This window comes from Micrasema longulum, unplaced genomic scaffold (genome assembly GCF_059751315.1).
Source record: "Micrasema longulum isolate JH-2025_06_02 unplaced genomic scaffold, ASM5975131v1 h1tg000127l, whole genome shotgun sequence".
NCBI classification, from domain to species: Eukaryota; Metazoa; Arthropoda; class Insecta; order Trichoptera; family Brachycentridae; genus Micrasema; species Micrasema longulum.
The window spans coordinates 1,141,012-1,163,708 of NW_028277333.1; the positions used below are offsets into that span (position 1 = coordinate 1,141,012).

Sequence of the window (22,697 nt, forward strand, 5' to 3'; positions counted from 1 at the left end):
CTTACCGACTTTTTAGTCTACCGGTTTCAGACGTACCCGTCTCTTTGTCAGGACACTCACTACACCAACATCATCATTATTATTTTCAATTATAAATTTATTGCAAAAAAAAAAAAAAAATACTTAATAACAAGGAATCTATGTAAAACCAATTAATTTAGAATGAAAACGGAGTGTTTTCTGTTTTATGAGTGTCTCCATCTCCATCTAAAATACACAAATCACATGCAGATTTATAGAGATGCAAACTCCAGCATGTCTAAACATGCACTAAGCTTAATTAAAACACAACGATATACTAAAAAAGACGGTAAGTGGCTAAATTCTAGTATTTACTAATATTAGTTAATATGTTAAACCACAAAGTTAATGCTTTAAACATAAATAACACACAACTTTTATTTTAAATTACTCTTAAATTGTTTTTCATAATTTATCTAGATATGTAAATGTTGCACAATTTGATTTTCAGTCTGATTTCCACATCTGTTTAGAAATAAGTGTTATTTTTTTTTATCTAATCTATTTCTGTTTAGATTTATACGCAAATAACGGAAAATGTAAAATAAAATAATGGCTGCAAAATAAGTCATTTTTTTATTTTATTTAATTATTCCTTTTACGCATTTGCAGAATAAAATACCAATACTGTTGCTTAACATTTTATTGAGATGCTAAATACCTTAAATAATAACACAAAAAAATGTTGCTTATAAAAGTATTTATAATGTACCGTCACTAATGAATTCTAGATTCTAAACAATGAGCATATCTTTAAATCAATCATACAAATAGTTATTTTGAACTCTGGCTATATTATTTTACTCACGTATTTATATAGTAATAACACAGCGTAAGTATCGTTCATCCCACATTGAGTGTGTTCCATTTCTTTTGGTGTTGACTGAGAAATTAAAAGCTTTTAATTTGGTCAGATTATAAAACAAATTAAGGAAAAAAACCAATACTCATCCTCGAACGAAGTAACCATTAAGAGGAGCTTTTTCGAACACCTCCAGGACATTTATTACGAAAAAAAAACAAGTCTAAAACAAGTCAAGTATTAACTTATTTTTCGTATATAATACGAACTTTCTATGTTAAAAATTTAATAATTTTGTTAAGTTTGAACATAAATATAATCAACGTCTTGCAAAGAACAAGGTCAACTAAATTCACACAAATATTCCAATTACGAGATTAAAAAATCCATTACCTTTTCTTTGTAACATCGACAATTTTTATTTTTTTATAGAACTCACTTATCTCCCTATTAAAAACAGCTGTTATTTTTAATTAATTAGTTTTTTTTCATGCATGTATTCTTTTGATGTATATTTTCCTTTTTTAGTACAAATTTTTGACCAACTCTTCTTTTGACCAGTCTGTTTTATGGTTGGCTGGAAGATATTGCATTTAGCAATAGTCCGCCTAAATACTTATTCTTTGTCCTTGAAGTTTTAAATAACAAATATAAAAAAAGACAAATAAATAATTAAAAAATAAAGCTGAATGGGACTGTGTAACAGCAAATTGCGGGAATTGGTATTTAGTGGGTTTAAATACGTAAACTACAATTTTCATGATTTTTTTAACAGCATAATAAGGATATTCAGAGATAACCTAAATAGGTTGTAGGTAATTTTTACATTAATGACCAAAAGACTAGGAAGGCGTCTAGACATACATAAAGAAGATAAATTTTGAAAATTGAGCCTGTTACAGGTAGGTACTTGTTTTTTTTGGTTGCATAAATATTTCTTAAATACAGCTTCAACTTTCAAATAGCCAATTAATTTTATCGAGTTTGATACGGAAATAAAAAAGGAGGAAAACATAAATATGTAATATACACAATTTACTACAGCAAAAGTATTACTAGTCTTTTATTTTTATAATAAATTTTAATAAACTGCAACTGAAGATTTTTAATAGCTAACGTGAAATCATACAAAATGTTATTAAAAAGTTTACAACCATTTTAGGAGATACATTGTTTAGGTAAAACAATTCGAATAAATCGCACCCATATCAATTGACTTTATTTTTTAACAAATGCTCACAGGGCTTATACATAAATACAAAAAAATACCTATTTTATAAAAATAAGAAACGGAGAGTAGATATTTAATTATTCATTAAATATTTATTTATTTCTACAGAACAGCAGAAAAATCTAAGGTGAAGCTTTTTTATTTCACGAAAATGAACAGACTGGGGAAAATAAACAGGCAGAATGGTGAATGATAGACAGTGATCTGTCAGTTCTGTGATCGCCAATACTTATTCTCATGTTTTATGTATTTTTATCTGTTGAAAATCTATTTATTAAAACATTCATTTTAAATAAATATATTACACTAGCTGAACCCTGCCACGCATCGCTGTGGCTTTGTCTGATATGAATTATTAGATGAGTAAATAAAAATAGATTAGCAACTATACATTTACCGAGAAAACGCATTGCTTAATTTAATATCTTAATTGGCGTTGCTGTTACTATGCTGTAGAATGTAAGGAGATGCAATGTTCTGTCAAAATGTTGAGTCAATCCATCGCATCGATTACTTTCCGAAATGTGCGGCCCCAAACACACGGAACCTAAATGTATATAGATATCGCGACTTAGGTGTTATTATTGATACGAAATTAATGTTAAATATTCATATTGAATCAGTCCCAAAAAAACATACAAAATGGTCGGACTTATTATGCGAGTATCAAAACTATTTAAACATGCAGAGACATATGAAAAACTTTACAAAACATTTGTTCGTCCCCAGCTAGAATACTGTACTCCTAATTCGTCACCTTACTATAATGTAAGTATTAATAGATTAGAAAGGGTCCAACAATTTTTTTAAACAGTTCGACTACTGGTTAAACATTAACTTCTCTAACCATGCTAAAAGTATGCAGTACCATAGAATAAACTCTCTTAAAAATCAAAGAAAGATGTTAGACCAGTTATTTTTATTCAAATTAATAAATAATAAAATTGATTCTCCTAACCTACTTGAAAGACTTTCATTCCGTGTGCCATCTAGACCGACAAGACAAAATCTTCTGTTTTACGCAGAAAACGCGTCAACAAACTATTTTAAACAATCTACAATACCTAGAATTGGCGACAAATATAGCAATATATTTACCGAGGCTGATATTTTTTGAGACAATGTATGTAAATTTAAGTCATAATTCATAGAAATTTTGAGAGTAGCAGATATTCAACTATTATAATAAACATGTTTTTTCATTTCGTTTTTTTTTACATTTATTATACTGAACATAATTTAAATTATTGTATTAAGTGTAAACATTTTTTTGGTGTGTGCATGAGTTTCTTCCACTAATATACAAAGAAATTGGCAAAATTTGTGTACATACTGTTTGTTTACCTAATAAAATAAAATAAATAAATATATATAGTTAGATTGTAGGAAATATATTTTTTCTTAACTTTGGCTAAAATTGTTAAAATGGCTGCCATGTGTAGAGCCGTCATTCAGTACTTGTTAACTATGACAAATTCTGAGTCAATTTAAAACCCATGAAATGTTCCGTTTCCGTTAGAACTTCCGAATAAAAAGTATATAAAAACACTCTTCTGCTAAAATTGAATATTCTGTAAAATTTTTGAGTCAATCCATTGAATTCTTTGCGAGATTTGCGGTCACAAACATACGGATGCTAAATTTTTATGTATATAGATAGTCAAAAAGTAGCTGCTCTTGGTGTTTTGAAGATCCGTGTTAAAAAAAATAAACAGAATATTTTTTACGACAGTTGAAGAAGGATTTGTCAAAGTGGCCTAATTCAATAAAGACCGTTTGTAGAAAAAAACGGGTTTAATTTGTGTTTTGTCCGTTTTAATGAAATCAAGTTAAAAAAAAATGACATGTCAAAGTAATTTTTAATTCAAGTCATACAACCAAATCACTAATAAATAAAAAAAAAAAAATTAATTAAAATGACAATTTTTGGTGGCGTTTTGAGGAAATACGTAAAAAATTATAGCCAGTATAGTATAGTATTGGATTTTTTGACAGTCATTAAATAATTTTAATAGCGATTTTAACGATATTCTTACTTAGAAGTTCATAAATATTGACTCTTTAAAAATTCACTCTTCAAATTTTTGGTGGAATTTCATCGTAAATAGGCAATAACTTACATTATCATATAATGCCTGCAAGGGGCCCATGCAGGATGGAAAATTTGGGTCCGAGAGAGTGAATCTCATTTTGGCGGGCCATCACCAAAGTTTTGGCTTTCTGTTAATGCATTTATCCATTTAACACAGATAGTACATTTCATGTCATGCATCGATTGTTTTGTGATTTTTTTTATGTACTTTTACTTGATTTCCATTTTTGTCGTTTTAGTTAGTCAATATATAAATATAAACATTTTTTTTTTATTTTCTAGTAAGGAGCTGTGTGTCAGCTTCAATAACACATTTAAATTTGACGAGTTAGTAATGAAAACAATATTAGGAACGCGGGGGTTTACCCAAAACATGAAAAATCGGCACGTGATCTTCAGGACAAAAAGGTTTGAGAGCCTCTGCTGTTATACGCGTACACCGCCAACACATGTATCCCGTTACATCGTCATTTTCTTTAGAAAACAAATATTTTTGTATGTTTTTTTGTTTTTTATTTCAATGTACTTTTCCTTATATCTAACTGTTAACAGTTAATACACTTTCATATTTATTACCGCAATTTACATTTAATTTTATATCATCATCATCATTCCTTTTTCGCACCCAATGGTGCATAGGGCACTGCATTGATGCAGGACTCGCAGAGTATCTTGATAATGTTTTTGTTACTTGAAGGTAAAAGATTAGTCCTACGCTTCAGATGCCAGTACAGGGACTATGAAATAGGATATTGCGAAAACATCCTTTTAAATAAATGTTTCGTATTCACCATGTCGGGAATCGAACCCGAGACTCTTGCAAGGTAGGCAAACCCGCTAACCATTACAACACAATTATTTATACAATAGATTAATTGAATAGTAAAAGTACACATACATATTAATTGTTTTTGCTGGTGAGTCATCTAAACTGCCTAACAAGGAAAAGCCCCGGTTCTAGGGCAGTAAATAATGTCATTTTTAAAGTCATGTCATGTCATAAATATAATTTATTAAAATAAATCATTTTTATCTTTTTTGATAGTTTTTCGAACATAAAGTTAAGTTTTATTTACATGTAAAATTGTTTATAAATGAGACGCACGTATTTACAGTATTATTACTAGAGCATACATAATAATATTTTTAAGTGTGCCCTAATTCCAGATTTAAAATAAAATACCAAATGTACACAAATAAATAATAAATAAACCACAAATATCTCAATCCTATGTCATTACCATTAACACTAAAAATCAATTCGTCTATCTATTTACGTAAATTCTTTTTAAATAAATTAATTAAGTATTTAACTGCCTGCTTCCCCGTTTTAGGAGAGTAAACGTATTTTTATTTTTAATAAATATAATATAAAAAAATATAAAAAAATATAATGCTTGCCAAAATTCTTATATATGTAGAACTTGCAATCTGTATAACAATAAATTTAACCATATTGATATTAATAATATAACATGCAACAATTTTAGAAAAGTAATTGAAAATCAATTTATGTTTCACTAATTTTTTTTATTTTTTATTTTTTAAAAAATATGTTTTTTAATATTCTCTTATATAATATCTTATTTAACCGAAATACCTACCTGTGCAGTTAGATTGTGTATGGATATGTACATGTACATGTGTATGTGAGTTTGATATTTAGTTAATTATTATAAACACTTTATTTTATTTTAGTTTTTGAGTTTTTTATTTTATTTTTATAATTATTATTTTCTTCAATTAAGTTGTTCTTCTTATAAGGCTCAATAATTATCGCAAATGTTATACTCGCTGCATATGTATGTATACTTATTATTATGTTATCCGCACTGTAAAATGTACATACATATCTAAATTTAATATCTATTCTTAACTTCTTATTAGTAATATTTATCTTTTAGCTTACGAGAAGGCCTGTAATTGGATCTTAATATATAATTTAACCTACACTGTAATTAATAAATATTGTAATCTGTTGGCTTTCCAAAATAAAATAAAATAAAAATAAAAAAAAAATAACAATTTCATTATCATTATTAGAGCACACATAAGAATATGCCCATGTGTACCCTACTTCCAGATTGAAAAGTAAATAATGAATAGTAAATAATAAGATAGTGATTTGTTTTTTTAAATAAATGCTTTTAACTTGCGTAATGCGTATAATATTAACCAATCTGATGCCCGTTAGAGGACGAAAGCTTTAATGGGTCAAATAAATTAGTAGAAGCAAATTTATTATTTTAATTTACAACTTAAATGAAAATATAAGTTGTCGCGAATAAAGTACTTTTTGATTGCCATAAACAAAAGTATAAATAATATAAGTTTTATATTTGAAACACTAACTTTGTGGTTAGTATATAAAAGAATAAGTAAAACAACTTTGTTTTTAACCACTATTTTTTTTAAGCTTCTTCATCAAGGTTTACGTGAATAATGAATTCTTCATAATGAATTCTTTTATATTTTATTTTTATAGTGTTAACTAAATACTAACTACTAAGCCTAACCTACAAGGGTGGTAATTAAATATCAATATTTTCGAAGCAAGACAGGAGAGGACCGATAGAAATATTGTTTATTTGGTTGTTAATTATTTTTTTCTTATTATAAATCGCTTTTTTAATTTCTCAGATTTCTAAGTTGCCTAATTTTAATATTTTATTTTTAATATGAAGTGCTTTTAATCCAGTGTCTTTATTGAAATTATGATTATTTTATATCAGATGGTTTGCGAATTCGGAAAAATTATTATTATTTAAGCACCTTGGGTGTTCGTTTACTCAAATATTATAGTTTCTTTTAGTTTTTCCAATGTAGATTGAATTGCAACAAAGTTGTTTTATTTATTTTATTTTAGGATTAATAATAATTTACAAATGACACCACCAAAAGTATACTGGTATGTCTAAGTGAGCCATTTTATAGGAGAGCAAAAACGGCCGTTTAAAATGTATTAACACTTTGAGCACCGGCCGAACACACATAGAATTTACCCTGTACCCGGCCCATTTTTGTGAAATTTCATGCTTTGTGAAGGGTTTCTTAAAAGTGTCATGATTAATAAAATACTTGGTTAAATCAATTTAAGCTTCTCATATTCATTTGAAATAATTGAATAGATCATTTTTGTATGATAGTTAAGTAGTATAAGCCTTTATGGAGGGCTACATTGCGCATTGCAATGTTCGCACATATACAGGGCCTTAAGCTAGGGTTTCCTAGGACAGCGGTGCCCGTATCTTAACGGCCGTAGTGAACGGTGATGCGGTGGGAAGCCGTCGTAACGTCGTCTAGAGAGTGGTTTCATAGGGAAATGGTGTTAAATGGTGTTGATAACACCGTTTTCCTAGGAAACCACACTCTAGTCATCGTTACGACGGCTGTCCACCGCATCACCGTTCACTACGGCCGTTAAAATACGGGCACCGCTGTCCTAGGAAACCCTAGCTTTACTCCTTTTTTTGTGCTTACACGGCTCCGGGATACAAAGTGTTAATGTTCGTTCCTTAATGTTCCTTTATTGACATTATAATTCCAAGTACTTTTTGTGGTATTTGCTCATTTGACTGTTAAAATATGAAAAGAACACTAAAGCATTGCAAAAAATCATAGTCGTAACTACGTAAGTGTTATCTTAAAAAAGAGAAAAAAGTTATTAAACTGCATTCATAACTTAAAAGAGCTAAATTTAAACAAACGAAAGTGTACGTACTTTTGGGGGTTCGATGAATAAGGTGTGTCCATTTAGTATGATGAACTTTAGCCCTACGGGAAATTGGATACAATACATGTTTTCTTGCGCGCGGTAAAAATTGGTGCATTAAATTGTACGCAAAGTTTCTTGAAAATGTACGAAAAAAATCATTAAAAAAAAATCATTTTCAAAAAATGGATAAAATCGAACTACTTTGAACAACGTCACTGATTTATATGAATATTTTTTTGGCTTAGTTTAATAGTTTATCAACAAATAAAAAAACACTGAACTTCCTCACTGTGTTATTATAAAATCCAGATTAATTATTTTTACTACCATACATGGAAGCCGATAAATTTATTAAATAATGCAATTAAAAAATGTGTTATCATTTATTTATGCACAGCATTCCGCTTTGATCTCGGAAAGCTTTTACGCTGAAGGTCCAAAGTTTGCGAAACAGCATGTAGCTTATACGCACGTCTATACTAGTCTCAAGGACGACGGCTTCTGGTCCGATATGTTCTTAATCCCGAACAATGTTCCCAAAAACGAAGCAAACGTAATCGCCGCGGCGAGAATTTTTACTGAAAACTGTGCTAAATTATTTTGAAAAACGGAACATTCGTATTCATCGATATTTTTAAAACTTCGCAAGTTCTAAAGAACATATTTTAGGGAACGGTTTTTCAAACATTATTATTTTAATATTTAAATTTAAAACATTTTTTTGTGGTCAAACATTTCAACTAATATTTGGTAAAATTAGTTATATTATTAATATTTCAAGCATTAACTTTGTGGTTGAACATTTTACTAAATCTTTTTAAGTATTTGTATATAACCACTTACTGGAAGAAGATCAAGAAATTTTGATATTCGTGTCAAAAAACATATTTTGAGGTCTCTTCATAATAACAATTTCTCCGAATTCGCAAATCACCTAATCAATTTTAATCATGACTTTAATAAAAATACAGTAGTCAAAATCTTACATACAATGTAATAAAGGTTTAAAAGTACGTAAATAAAATGGAAATATTTCACAATTTCAAATAATGTTTCTTTTATCAATTATCAAACAACCTTTAAATATAGCACGTTATAACATGTCCCATTGTAATGGTCCCCCTAAACCTATTAAACTCAAGCTCTTCCTTCCATCCCCTCTCACTTTTTTAAAACTATTTCTCAAACAGCATAAAATATTTTCATAATTTAATCAGTGCATTTTTGTCCTAATCAGTGCGTGTGCTTATTAAAATGCATTTCGTGTAACTGTGGTGAAGGTGTATGGTAGGTTTTGCATAATGGTTTAATTGGTTTCCTGACGAGGAGACGGGTACGTCTCGAAACCGGTAGAAATAGAAAAGTCGGTAAGTGGTTTTATAAAAATATTTAATAACATTGGGTAATTTCATTAATTTTACACGTTTTTTTCAAAATTAGCATATTATTTTATTGAGGATACGCATCATTTATATTTAAAATTAAAACATATAAATTGAAATAAAAAATGACTAATCAGGTTTTCACATTATATTATTGTTGTTTCAACCATATTAATTGCAAAATTACAAATAATGTGATTTATACAAATGCGTAAACTGGATTATAATAAAAACCATTTTTATGATAAAAAGTGTAAAATATTATGCTCCAAAGGGAAAAATGGATTCCGATCTAATTGTTTTTAAAGTAAATCAAACATTGGACACAAATATGGGTAGGTGTCCAATAAATATTTAAAATAAAGCCAGTTTTGCAAATTTCGAAAATAAAAAATACAAAATTAATAATCTAAATCCTTCTTAACGCCCTTGATTTGACCCTTTAGAAATTCAATCAATATAAATAAACATTTTAACAGAGATAAAGAACCTCAACAGATATTAACAAACCTGAGTGTTTAAAGGAACCTGTATTTGGCAGACACCTTTGCTTAATTAATCCCTTGAATATTAATAAATATTTAACCATACGCAGAATTTGTAAATAAAACTTAAATACTCAACAATAGCTTAAGAATTTGGCAATAAGGAACTTATTTAATTATTTTTTAGAAAAAACTACATTTCTTCGTAAAATAAATATAAAAAATGTTACATTTTAACAAATGTTTTTTTAATGAATATTTGAGACACTACCTTTGTGATTTTATAACAATTACAGTATTTTTATATTTTATGCATCACTTAATCAAAATTAGTAAGTAAGCCGACCGTAATATTTATTTTTAATATGGGTAACATACCAAAAAAAACTGATGAAATTCTAATTTGTTAGATCGGAACTGCAAGTAAACATTCATTCTTAGTGAAATTTAATATGAACCAATTTTTCGAAGGGATCGAATTGAAAAACGTGATACAGTTGAACGAAGGTAGTAGGTAGTATGAACTCTGCATTGCTTGCAGTTCGGTAGATTGGTAATAGTCTGGTACGAGCCAGCGCGCGGTTCGCATCTAAGCTCGCGTAGCTCTCGCGTACCTTTTTTAGTGCCAATTTATTTGTTTATTTACTCATAATTACTTTTTTTTCATTTTTCATCGTGTTCACTAAAACATTCGTTTTTTCAAAGTAAATTTAATTGTGTTTAAGTGTAATTTAACGTGAAAGATCGTCTTTTCCGGTTTTTATTTAATTTCCTGGATTTAAATAATTTTGTCGTAAAATTTCGCCTTCAGCGAGGCGGTTCACCGCGCGGTGTTCAAGTCGTTCGCTCACTGAAAGTTAGCATTTATGACGTCAGTGATGCATCCGATTAAGAAGCTCAGTTTCGTGCTCCTGGGATTGCTGCTGCTGCAGGGATCTCGAGGGGAATGTCCCAAGAGGTGCATGTGCCAAAAGAAACAAGTCAGGTGCATGTATATAGGACTGGAGACAATTCCGCATATTCCCGACGATACTGTTTTAGTGTAAGTACTTAAAAAAAACTAATCTTCATAGTTGTTTTGTTTGCACTGAAACCTCTTTTAACGGGGGGATACATTCCACATAGTAAAGACTGGATAGGTTTCTATGTACAAAACAAAATCGGGATTACGAAAAAATTAAATTATTTACTATTTTTTATGCCATAATTTTATTCATAAATATAACACAACATCATTTATTTACATTACATTTATTCATAAAATAACGAATAATATAACAAATGTATTACTATTGCGCATTGTTAAATTAATGTACAATTTTTTTTCAAATTTAATTTTTGGAACATGTTATTTCGAAACCGCGTAAAATGAGGTTAAAAATTATTAAATTTCAATGAACATAAAAATGTGACGAAGTGATAAAACTACGGAGGGTATGGAGACCTGGGCATTACAGAGCTTATGACAGTCATCGGCTGGGTTAAGTGATCACTTTACACACGAGAACATATAATATATGTGAATATCAAACACCGCGTATTATGCCTTTGAAAAATTTTCTTTGGAATTTATCTTTTTCTTAAATTATTTTATACTTGATCTGCTGGTGTTTTTTTTATATCGTGTTTTGTTTGTCCTTCTTATCGCCGTTTTGGATAACATTTCAGATATAGGCATCTATGCTGATTTTTCGAAAATGTCTTCCATTTAAACCAAATTTTTCTGTTTTATATTTCCCTTTTTTTTGCTCGCGCCTTGTTGTGCATACTCATATACTCATCAATATTTGTGCATCATATTTTTATATCTGCAATCAGCGCATCTTGATTATTTGATCGAGATAGGTTACGATGGTGAACCAATAAAATGCCGAATGCACTATCAGAGGCGGATAAGATTATGATGAAGATGATGATTCTAGTTGCGGATGACGGAAACATGATTTAAAAAACTATCTATTATCATCAAACCCTAATCCGCACCTCGTGTACTTAAAAGTACATGCAGTGTATCTCAATCATCTGTTACATGCAGATAATGTGATCAGTCTTACGCTTCAGATGCCAATCCAAGGACAGTAAAATATGTTAGTACAAAACCTTATAAACAAATATTTCATGTTAACCGTCCCAGGAATTGAAATCAGGACCTCAAGCATGATAGGCAAACACTCCAACCACTACACTATTAGGTTGACTTTTCTCCACTCGATTTTGTTTTCAGATTTTTTACCTTAGAGTAGCCATCGAATCGGAAACACTCGTTTAGGATTTTGGTTCTAATTATTTAACACAAAGAACTGTATTTTTCATCCGCCTTGACAAAGAAAAAATAAATGTAATGGGCAAATATAGGCAATTGGTTGGTTTGGACAGTTCATCTATTTGCGCAGTTAATTGATTTTTAAACGTACAATTAGTGCATTAAAGCAGTTATCGGATCAGACAGTTTGTCAATTCGTACGGTTTGTTCGTTTGGTCAGTTTGTGGGTCTGGATATTTCATGTGTATGGATAGTCCAATCATTTCAACTGTTTTTACTTTAGGATAATTTGCTTGGAGCAGTTTGAATTTCGGGCTATATTTACATTCTAAAAGTTCGTATGTTCGGAAGTAACGGCCTTGAAATTTTTTGAAAGTCAAGACATTCGAGTTATTTTCTCTTGCGGACAATTTTACCATTTGAGCAGTTTGTCCACTTTAACAAATTTTCTGTTCGAACATTTTTGTCCATTCGGGCAAATTGTACTTTGTCCATCAAATAAATTTTTCATTCGGGCAGTTTGTTCGCTCAGATAATTTTTCGCATCGTGTTTTTCGTTAATTTGGACTAGTTTTGATTCAACAATGTTTTGAGTTTGTCCAAATTTTGTAAACAAGGACTGGATTCAACTCCCTGGGGAGCCGTTAACATTAACATATTACAACAAAGATGAAGAACATTTAATAGAAGGTAATATAGAAGTCTAGGCATCTACAGGACTTCGCAAACATCAATAGATGAAAGAAATGAAGGAATATAGATGTTCTCAAATATGGGCAGAATGGTGAATGTTACACAGTGTGTAAAGTGGCCATTTTAACCAGCCAAAGACAGGTCATAAGCCTTGTAGATGCCTAGACTTCTATATTACTTTCTCTTAAATGTTCTTCATCTCTGTTGTAATATGTTAGTTTTAATTCGAAAAAAAAATTTCGGTTCGTGGTCAAATAGTCAGCGCATTCGCCTACCATGCAAGAGGTCTCAGGTTTGATTCGCAACATGGTTGAGATAAAATATTTATACAAAATAGTGTTTTCAAATTATATTATTTCATGATCCCTGCACTGGCAACTGAAGCGTAAGACTGATCGTACTATATTCATGTACCAAAAAATAATCAAAATGTTCTACGAATAGTATTCGTATATCAAAACAGTGCCCTTTTCACCATTAATTGTGTAAAGGGAATGATGGTGATGAATTCGAACAATTAGTCTTAACCTATATTTTGTCTAGTTTATTCGACCAAGTTGTTTGTTCTGCGGACAATAGTTTGTCTATTACAACAGTCCACATTTTACGTATAATCCATTGAGATAGTTGTTCTGTTTGGACCTGCGACTTTTTTGGCTTATCGACGAAATATTCATCTGTTTGGCCAGTACGATTATTTGCCAGTTTATCAATCCCTGCAGTTTACCCAACCGGCAGTTCGTTTACTTGGTTAGTTTGTCTATTTGTCCCTACGGACGATACGTATATTTAGGTAGTTTTTCTTTTAGAGCAGTTCGTCTATTTTAGCAGTTTATACAATCGGGTAGTTCCTCCATTTAGACTATTTGTCTATTTTAATAGTTAGTCTGTTTGTTTATTTTATTTGTTTTAACATTTTGTCCCTTCAAGCTGTTTATCCTTACGAACAGTTCGCCCATAATTAATGCGATTCACCATTTGAGCAGTTTGTCCATTAAGACAGATTTCTTTCCAACCATTTGGACTGTCCGACCATTTGGGTAGTTTTTCCGTTCTAACTACCATCCATGAACAAGATTTGTAATATTTGTGACCCACATATTACTTCATAATAGTCGTATTATAACGAATACATTCAGGGTAGGTGCTTCGTCACACGGTTTTTGCAAGGGCAACATTCGCCGTTCATGATACGGGACGGGAGCTATTGGCCATACCGAACAATCTCTTTTTGCTCTTTTGATTTTTTGATTTGGGTGGTCGACGCTCAACCTCATAAACGCAACTGCTTGAAATCGGTGGCAGCTTCGGAAGCTGTCTAGAAACTTTTTTTTACCTATTGTATGTATTTTATATGTTCTGACGCTACGTGGAAGTAGGGCGATCTATAATGCTGTTTTTGATATAAAAACACTGAAAATTTTTAATTTTTGACTAATATGATCCTGGTCGATATTGATGATCATTTAATTATTTTTTGACTGGGCGAAAATCTAAAAGAACGGAGCTCAAATATATGGCGCCATTTTCAATCATGGTTTACACTAAATAATCTACTGTCAAAAAATGTGGATGATCTCAAAAATTAAGTTACGTGAAATACAATTTCTACTTTCTTTTATCTTAAGTTGATATACCGCGTACCGCGCAGTAGACTTAATTACATTCAAGCGCAGTTTAAATTCAAAATCCCTCATTTTTGCGCGAACGACCATAACGGATTTTGAACCAAACGACTGCATAAAATCAATTTGTTATACAGGATGTTTGGCGCATCGTTTGCTTAATTAAATTGACTGAAATGAGATATAATTTGCTATCTCATCAGTCCTATAAAAAAATTCTAGGCTACACGTGTTTTTTCATTGATTTTTTTTTAATCGAAAATCCAAAAATTAATCATTCAAATTTAAATTACAATGAAAGCATCCACCCCTTTCCCAAAACTGTTCATAAAGGCTATAGTCTTTTATCTGTTTCGCATATCAATATAATTTTTTTTAAAACTAATTAAGCGAAAATTTAATATTTCTTTACAATCAAACTGCGAAAATAACAAAAGAAAGAAACTTTACAAGCTTTCATTGTACCCCTCACTGCAGTATTGTCGATTTGTGTCAACACGTGGGTTTTGATCCGTTGGGGCCCAGTGGTAAAGATTATGTAAATTTAAGATTCCTTTTTTTGTGAATGTCGTCTCGTCTGTCCAGAGAATATTTTTTAAAAAGTCTGGATCATCCATGTATGCATGTAATAAATGACGACAAAACTGAATACGTAAGTGCGAAGGAAGAAGTTAGACAAAGATGTCGCGCGTGTATACGTAACAGAGGGCAACAATTTGAACAACAATTGTAGTTTTAAAATTAATGTTTAATTAAACAGAATTTTGATTTTTAATTTCTAGTCTTAGGAACGTAAGTATCACATTTAAGAAAGAGATAGAAGATATTTTTTACTGCAAAGGAGTCGAATAGCAGTTGCTACCCATTAACGCATGTAATTTATCCGAAAACTGGTGTTTTATAGTAATATCGAATATTAGACAGATGTGTCCCTTTACATAATTTTAGCTAATTAGTGAAGTTATAAAAAGGTTTTTATAGTATATTGCACACCGTTGCAAAGAGGATAAACTACAAAACTTTATAAAATAATTCGAAGATCATGATCACTTTTAGTTTTTTTAAATTGCAAATGAAATTTGAGTTTTAAGTTTATTTTTACTACTTCCAAAAATTTTTCGAGTTATTAAAAAAAAAAAAAATTTCTGGCACTTAATTTTGAATATGTAGAACCGTAAAACTTGTAGCATATACCCAAAACTCTTTTCTAGGACTGATGAGAAAGCAAATGACCTCTCCTTTCAGCCAATTCAATTTGGCAAACGATGAGCCAAACACCCTATATATCGAGTTTTAAAAGAGTAATGTTTGATTGTAATGCATAATATAATTATCGCCTTCAAGCATTTATTCATTCAAGACTCTACAAAGAGATGTTGGTAATTTTTTTTATTCTCAAAACATTCACTTAACAATATTTTATTTGATTTATTATAAAATTAATTTTCTAATCATTATATAAATTCATATTTGCATCAGATATTATACGAAATCTGTTAACTGTTAACAATTAACTTTGAACCTTAAAATTTATTTGAATAAAATAACATTTTATATTCACTATTTTAATTTACCTATTGTTAATTATTGTGCCCTCTGAGTAGATTTAAGAAGTTTTGTAATTTGATGAGAAGTGTCTTTATCGTCAAATAAACGTTAATCAGAAGAAGCTTATTTTATTGAAAATTAAATCTTGTGCACAATTTCACATTTGGTGAATTTGTTCTGTCGAAGGTTGGTTTTGGTTTCTTGCTTTACCTGATTTATCTGGTCCATGGATGAAGAAACTCAGGTGGGTGCTTCGGCCCCAAGAGCTCTACGGTATGGAAAAAAATGTTTAAATTACTATATTCGAGTACAGGTACATAATATCAAAACCATTACTAGCTTTTTCTTCAGTAGTTGATATAGGATTAATAATTGGAGGATTATTTGATACATATATATAATTACAGTTAAATATCAGATAAATAAGTTGAAAATTGACATGATTTTGTTTGAATAGTTTTTCTTGAGATCATAACTAAATATTAAGTATTTATTTCCTTCCGATTACAAAACTAATATCAGTCCACAGCGCGTGAGAAAACTGTGTTAGCAAGAATTAAAGATAGCCCCGAGCGATTACTGGATTTGAAACCCTGACCTTAAGGTCAAAATGTTGCGTGCAGCTCATAGACCTGGTTATAAACGCATCCGATTTCACACAAATCTAATATTATTAACATAAACGAGTTAGGCATACATCTTCTAATAAAATAGAAGAAGATCGTTGTGTTTAAGTACTTATGTTAGTAAGTAAAAATTACTATTTAATCACTTACCAACTACTTTATATGTACTGGTTTGTAGACGTAACCGTCTCTTCGTCAGGTTCCTCGCTGTATTAACGTGTAATTTCTTATTAAATATTTATTTATTTAAATATAAAATACAGATTTTTATTAAATTTAGCATATTTTAGATTTTTAAAACAATAAAACTTATGTTAAACAAAAAAGGTTTTAAAAAAACAAAAGAGGTACCTTATTCGAAATACCAATACCTTTAACTTTTCAATTTTAAAATACTCTAAGCGCTCTTTATAACATTGAAATATTCTGCTCATGTTACACTTAAATGACAAAGAACGAAGTATTGTTTTCTGTACAGTTTCAATTATATTTTTACAAATCACATAATGAGGTGACCAAACAATACTTCTGAATTCCAACTTGCTACGTTCATGAGAATTATACAAACAAATTATTGATGCTGCATTTTTAAATGGCTTGGATATTCTGTGTATGAAACCCAGCATTTGTAAAGATTTATCTTTAACATGATTAAAATGATTGGAAAAAATTGAACGTGAGTTAAATGTAATTCCAAGATCTCGGATTGTGCTTATTGAGTTGAGGTCAATATTATTAATGCTATACATAAAACAGCTTTGAGTTATTTTTCTTGTAAACGTTATTTTATAGCATTTTTCAACATTTAGGTGCATATCATTCAGTTCACACCATTCACTTAAGGAATCAAGATATTTTTGAAGCATTGCGTGATCAACTGTTGATTCAATTTTACGAAATATTTTCAAGTCATCGACAAAGAAAAGATAATAACACTATAACAGGGAGCCAAAATCGTTTATAAAAATAAAAAATAATAATGGTCCAAGATTAGAGCCCTGCGGCACACCAAATGTTACAGTCAATAATGATGATGCAAATTTATTTTTGCATACAATTTAGGTTCTGTTTTTCAAACAAAATATCATCAACCTGAGAAGACCACCATGTACACCGATTGATTCCAACTCCAACTGTATCAACATGTGGTTGTTAACTTTATGAAAGGCCTTCTGGAAATCTGTATATACAGCATCCACCTGACACTTTTTATTAAATGATGAACAAATATAGTCACAATATTCCAGAAGATTAGAATTAAGGAAGAAAACCGTGTGGTTTGGGACAAATGAATGGCTTAAAATATTACAGAGCAACTTTATAGATTAACGATTCAAAAACTTTGGCAAAACATGAAAGAATACAAATAGGTCTGTAATTTGTGACAGACAATTTATCCCCAGATTTATGGATTTCATTAGCAATCTTCCATAAATCAGGGAAAATGCATTTACTAAAAGACTTATTTTATATCACGTACAATGGTTTGCTTAATTCATTACAGCAGTTTTTTTAAAAACATACTTGGTATCTGGTCAGGCCCTGGATCCTTATTAACATCTTAATTTTTAAGAGAAACTTTGATTAAATCTTCATTATTTTTTACGTTAAAATGTTTCATTGGTAGTTATTATCATTTGATATTTTGGATGTATTTAATACACTCTGAACAATGTTTGATTTACTGAAAACAGATGTTAAATAATTCGAGAACATTTCAGCTACGGCAATTTCATCACTAGCGCGTTCATTTTCATAAATCATAACTTTTGGAATACAGTTGGTAGCACGTTATGTTTTAGTAAATGACCAGAATAACTTAATATTGTCTACTAAACCTTCTTCAACAGATTCAATGTAAGTTCTATAGCATTTTCCTCGCAAAGCTTTGAATCTTTTTCTAAGGGTAGAGAATGCCGCATAACCAAGTGGATTATTGTATTTTTTCGCCCTCGTCCGCATTTTATTTTTCTCTTTTAAAACCTAAATTAATGGTTTACTTAACCATTGTGTTGATTGTTACAATTTGATTAACTATTTTTAAATGGGGCATATCTTTTTGTTATTTTCCGTAAAATGTTGGAGAAAATCAAGGTCATACCATTTGTATTATGTTCTTCGAACTTCATCTTCCAGTCTTCAGATGATAATACCCGTATGCAGAGATAAACCTTAAGGTGAGGAAAATACATTCTATTGTCTTCACCTTCGGATTATTTTCTGCATTTAAAATTAGAATCTACTTTCCTCACCTTAAGTTTTGTCTCTGCGTACGTATAAGTCTTGACGGCAGAGCTCGTAATTACATTTTTTATAGTTGTGTTTGAAAATTTCGCAATTTTCATTCAATAATTGAGTATTCTCAATTTCAAATGAAATTTCGATTGCTAGATGATGTTGATCAATTGATACAAGACCGTAAACGTGAAAACTTTTAAAATTATTTATATCAGAGAAAACTAGATCCAATATTCAACCATTATGATTGCATTGATAAACGTTACAGATACATGCAAAGTCAACCAAAATTAAGGATTTCGAGTTAGAGTTTTGAAAATTGTTATTACATGAAGCATCTGATACCCATTTAATTTCAGGTATGTTAAAATTGCCCAAAATGATGCATTGTGAATTTGATTAACGTTGAAGACATCTGTACTGAAGATTTTGAAAGCAGCTATTATAGTTAGAGATATTTAAATTTGGAGGAATATATGCTACACAAAGATAAATACTAATATTTGAAGTAATATTCAATTTGATTTCCACCCAAATGTCTTCATTTTCACATCCAAATGTTATATTTCTATTGGACACTAGTTTTTTCGAGACTACTATCGAAACTCCTCCTCCTTGGCTTGAAATAGAACTTGATGTTTCGCGATCTTTTCTAAAAACAGCATATCGCCGGTTAATCTTGCTAGCCATAAAAATATGGAATGCTTTCTTTGTTTAGTTTTTTCTCTTATTTATTGTACATACAAATAGTTGGTAGAATTCCATATTCAAATATGGTGAAGTATTCAAAATAAAACACTTTTAATCTTAGATATACTCTAAGCTTTTAATTATATGAGTATACTCTAAGCTTTTAATGGATTTAATTATACTGTTTTTTTTTTTTAATATATAAGAGTGTTGATAATGCCCTAACAAGACAAAACGCGTCGCATATTTAAAAAAAATAGAATTAAATCCATTAAAAGTGTTTTATTTTAGATACCTTCCCAAATTTGAGTTTTTGTACATTAAATTTTTTTGGTGTTGCATGTTCACTAAACTTGCTTAACTTACAAGTCATTTGCTCTATATTTTATTATTGTATTATTTTGTTGTAAATTTTTTAATTCATTTTTATGTTGCTGGAATTCAACTCGTCGATGCACTTTGCAGCCGCAAGACTTTTTTTGAAGTTAGCTTTTATATTATGCCTATATTAAACTTCAACTTTAAATGGGGTCTAGATTATTTATAAATTAAAAACACTTTTTACAATTTTTTTGTGCAGTATAAATGAGAGTTAGATTTTTAAACGTTCGTGCGCTATGTAGCTGCAAGACGTGTTGTAATTTAACTCCTTTGTAGTTATTAAAATTTAAGCTAAATGGAAATAGGGAACCAGAATCCCAACAACCTATGCGCTCTGTAGCTGCAAAGCGTGTTGGGATGTTTATTGTACAGCGCCCTTCAGGTGATTTTAACAAAAATGGCGCTGTTTAAATTAATTTAAATAAAAATAAATAAATATTGATATTACTTTATACCCTCTAGCCTCTAGATATGTACCGATGAACAGCGTTTGTAATCGTGACTATAGAGCAAAAACTTATCACTTTACCTTCGATGAAACAAAAAGGTTTCAGATATACTACAATTAGAGTTTTGATGCAGTGCCTTAAGAACCACTGAGTGTAGACAGAGAATAAGCACTTTACTATTTTTATCATACGAATGTTTTCGTTTGCGATGCAGTTTTATACAAACTATACTATATATTCAGTTAGCCTCTACTAAATAAATGTCTGGCGATTTGACGTGCTAAAAGTCTAGTTAAACTTTATCATCACACATTCAAATATTCATTATGATTCACAAGTTTTAATTTCTAGTACAAGAACTGATTCAGCTATGGAAATAATTGTCTTCTGGTAATATCATTATAATTATAACGTATTTTTAAGCGGACACAATTATTGTTAAATCCGCTCCGAGGAAACAAAGATAATTAACTTTATGGAACACAATTTTCTAATTTTACTACAAATTATATAATTCATAGCATCTTCACCGCACACTGCGTAAATATCACGAGGAACTTTGGCAGCTTTATAACCTCGATCAAATGACTCACTTTCGTTTACTTGCCATTGCATTTTTAAGACTTGCAATTAAATAAAATAACGTTAAAGCGAACACGATACCTTGTTCTTATTATTATATACAATTTTGTCGTTTTTTCGGTTTGCTGGTTAGCGGCGCGCACACAAGCCGCCATGGTTAACATGAAATATTTAAAAAAAGATTAAAAAAAAACAGTTTTCGTACTACAATATTTCAACGTCCTAGTACCGCGATTATGAACGATATCTTCACCTGTACGTATCGAGACGATAAACTTAACTTCTATACTATCTGTATCGGGCTCGGTATGTTCTACCGACTTGTCATCTCGACGTCATATTATAATCGGATCCAAGTAATGAATGACCCCGAAAATTTAGTCTGCGTTCCTTACTTCATTAAAATTTACACTAGATCTCATTTATATTTCAAATAGGCTTCTGTGATGAAAAGTGGCCACTTCAAAGCAATTATAAACTCCGACAAATCTCAATTCAAGCAAAAAATGGTCGATTGAACATGATTTTTACATGAATTTTGACAATTACCAAGTCGGTACGCTTTACAATTGTCTATATTTATCTACCGAGTGGTTGCAAAGCCGGCTCCTTTGACTTTTCAATACGCACACTCAGGAAGATAGTAAAACAGATAGATAAAATGTAATAACTAAATTTATTTTTTTAAAGTGGTAACATATTACGCGACCCGTCGGTACAAACCGATATACTTACATCGAAACTTGATGGTGGGGGGATCGATAGTGTATCTTTGCAAATTTATCTTCACCTGTGACGTCATAATGAAGCTACGTCACTTTGGTGCGTAGATATTTGTACCGAGACGTACGCTTCCCCTTGTTACATATCGATGTACCTAACCAAAACTTGAAGAGAGGGGTCAATAGTGTATCTTCGTAATCAATCAAGAGAATTTATCTTTAACTATACCGTCATGGTAAAGGTAATTAGGTTCCCATCATAATTGCGGCCCTGGACTGACTCCTCTCTCCTGAAGCGAGAGATTTACCATCTTCCCTTCATGTAACATAAATTATGGAAATTTCGTGAGATTTATAAAGGTTTCGCTAAGGTGACCGCTTAAACCAGCTTATGATAGTTCATAACCCGCGTAAATGCCCAAACTTCACACAATTATGAACGCAGTAATACAGAAAGCAGCCAGCCATAAAAAAGTGAGACTTAGATAATAGCACTTTTGTGAAAAGGGTGAATAATCGAATTTACACAACAGTTGGAATGTTTTTGACTATAAGAAATGATAAACAATAAATGCATGAGTTTTTTCATAGAAAAAACAAGAATGTAATTATGCATTTATTCAGTTTTAGTGATTTTTAAAAAACCGTAAGATTTTTCTTGTTTTGTGAGAAATGCCGTTTTCGATATAGACAACATTTTCAAAGGGTGATTATTACAGTTTTTTTATATGAAAGCGATCTTGCAGTTTTTAGCAAAACATTGAATTGATCTTACTGCACCCGACAACATCAGTATCTCATTTTTTGAAAATCGTGGACAAGATTATGCTGCAACAAAAACGTTATGCTTTCTGCATAACTACGTTCAATTTATGTAAACACCTAATATAATAATTTCAATAACCCGGAAAAACGAGAATTTTATCAAATAATAAAGAAAAAAAAAATGCCAATCAAGCGAAGAAAAGCGATCTTGTTATTATGCATTGAGTCCCAGGTTTGACTTACTTCTACAAAATATAATTATTAAAAAGTATAACTACATTATTCCAAAGTCTATGGACTAACAACACCTAAGGAGTGAAGCTGATCATCTTGCGTCAATGTTATCAGTAATCATGACTCAATTATAATTATTTCCCTTTCCACTCC

At 30.4% G+C, this 22,697-nt stretch overlaps 1 protein-coding gene across 2 annotated transcripts in view; it reads left to right on the forward strand.

Moving 5' to 3' along the window:
• The first annotated feature begins 10,284 nt into the window (after positions 1–10,284).
• Positions 10,285–22,697, forward strand: part of LOC148284358 (peroxidasin-like) — a 95,541-nt gene continuing 83,128 nt past the window's right edge. Inside the window, exon 1 of one of the 2 annotated variants that reach the window (XM_088240936.1) lies at positions 10,285–10,770. In XM_088240936.1, coding sequence (XP_088097062.1) covers positions 10,595–10,770 — 176 coding nt within the window. In that variant the 5' untranslated portion in view covers positions 10,285–10,594. The remainder of the gene's footprint in view (positions 10,771–22,697) is intronic. The other variant, XM_088240943.1, reaches the window with a different exon arrangement.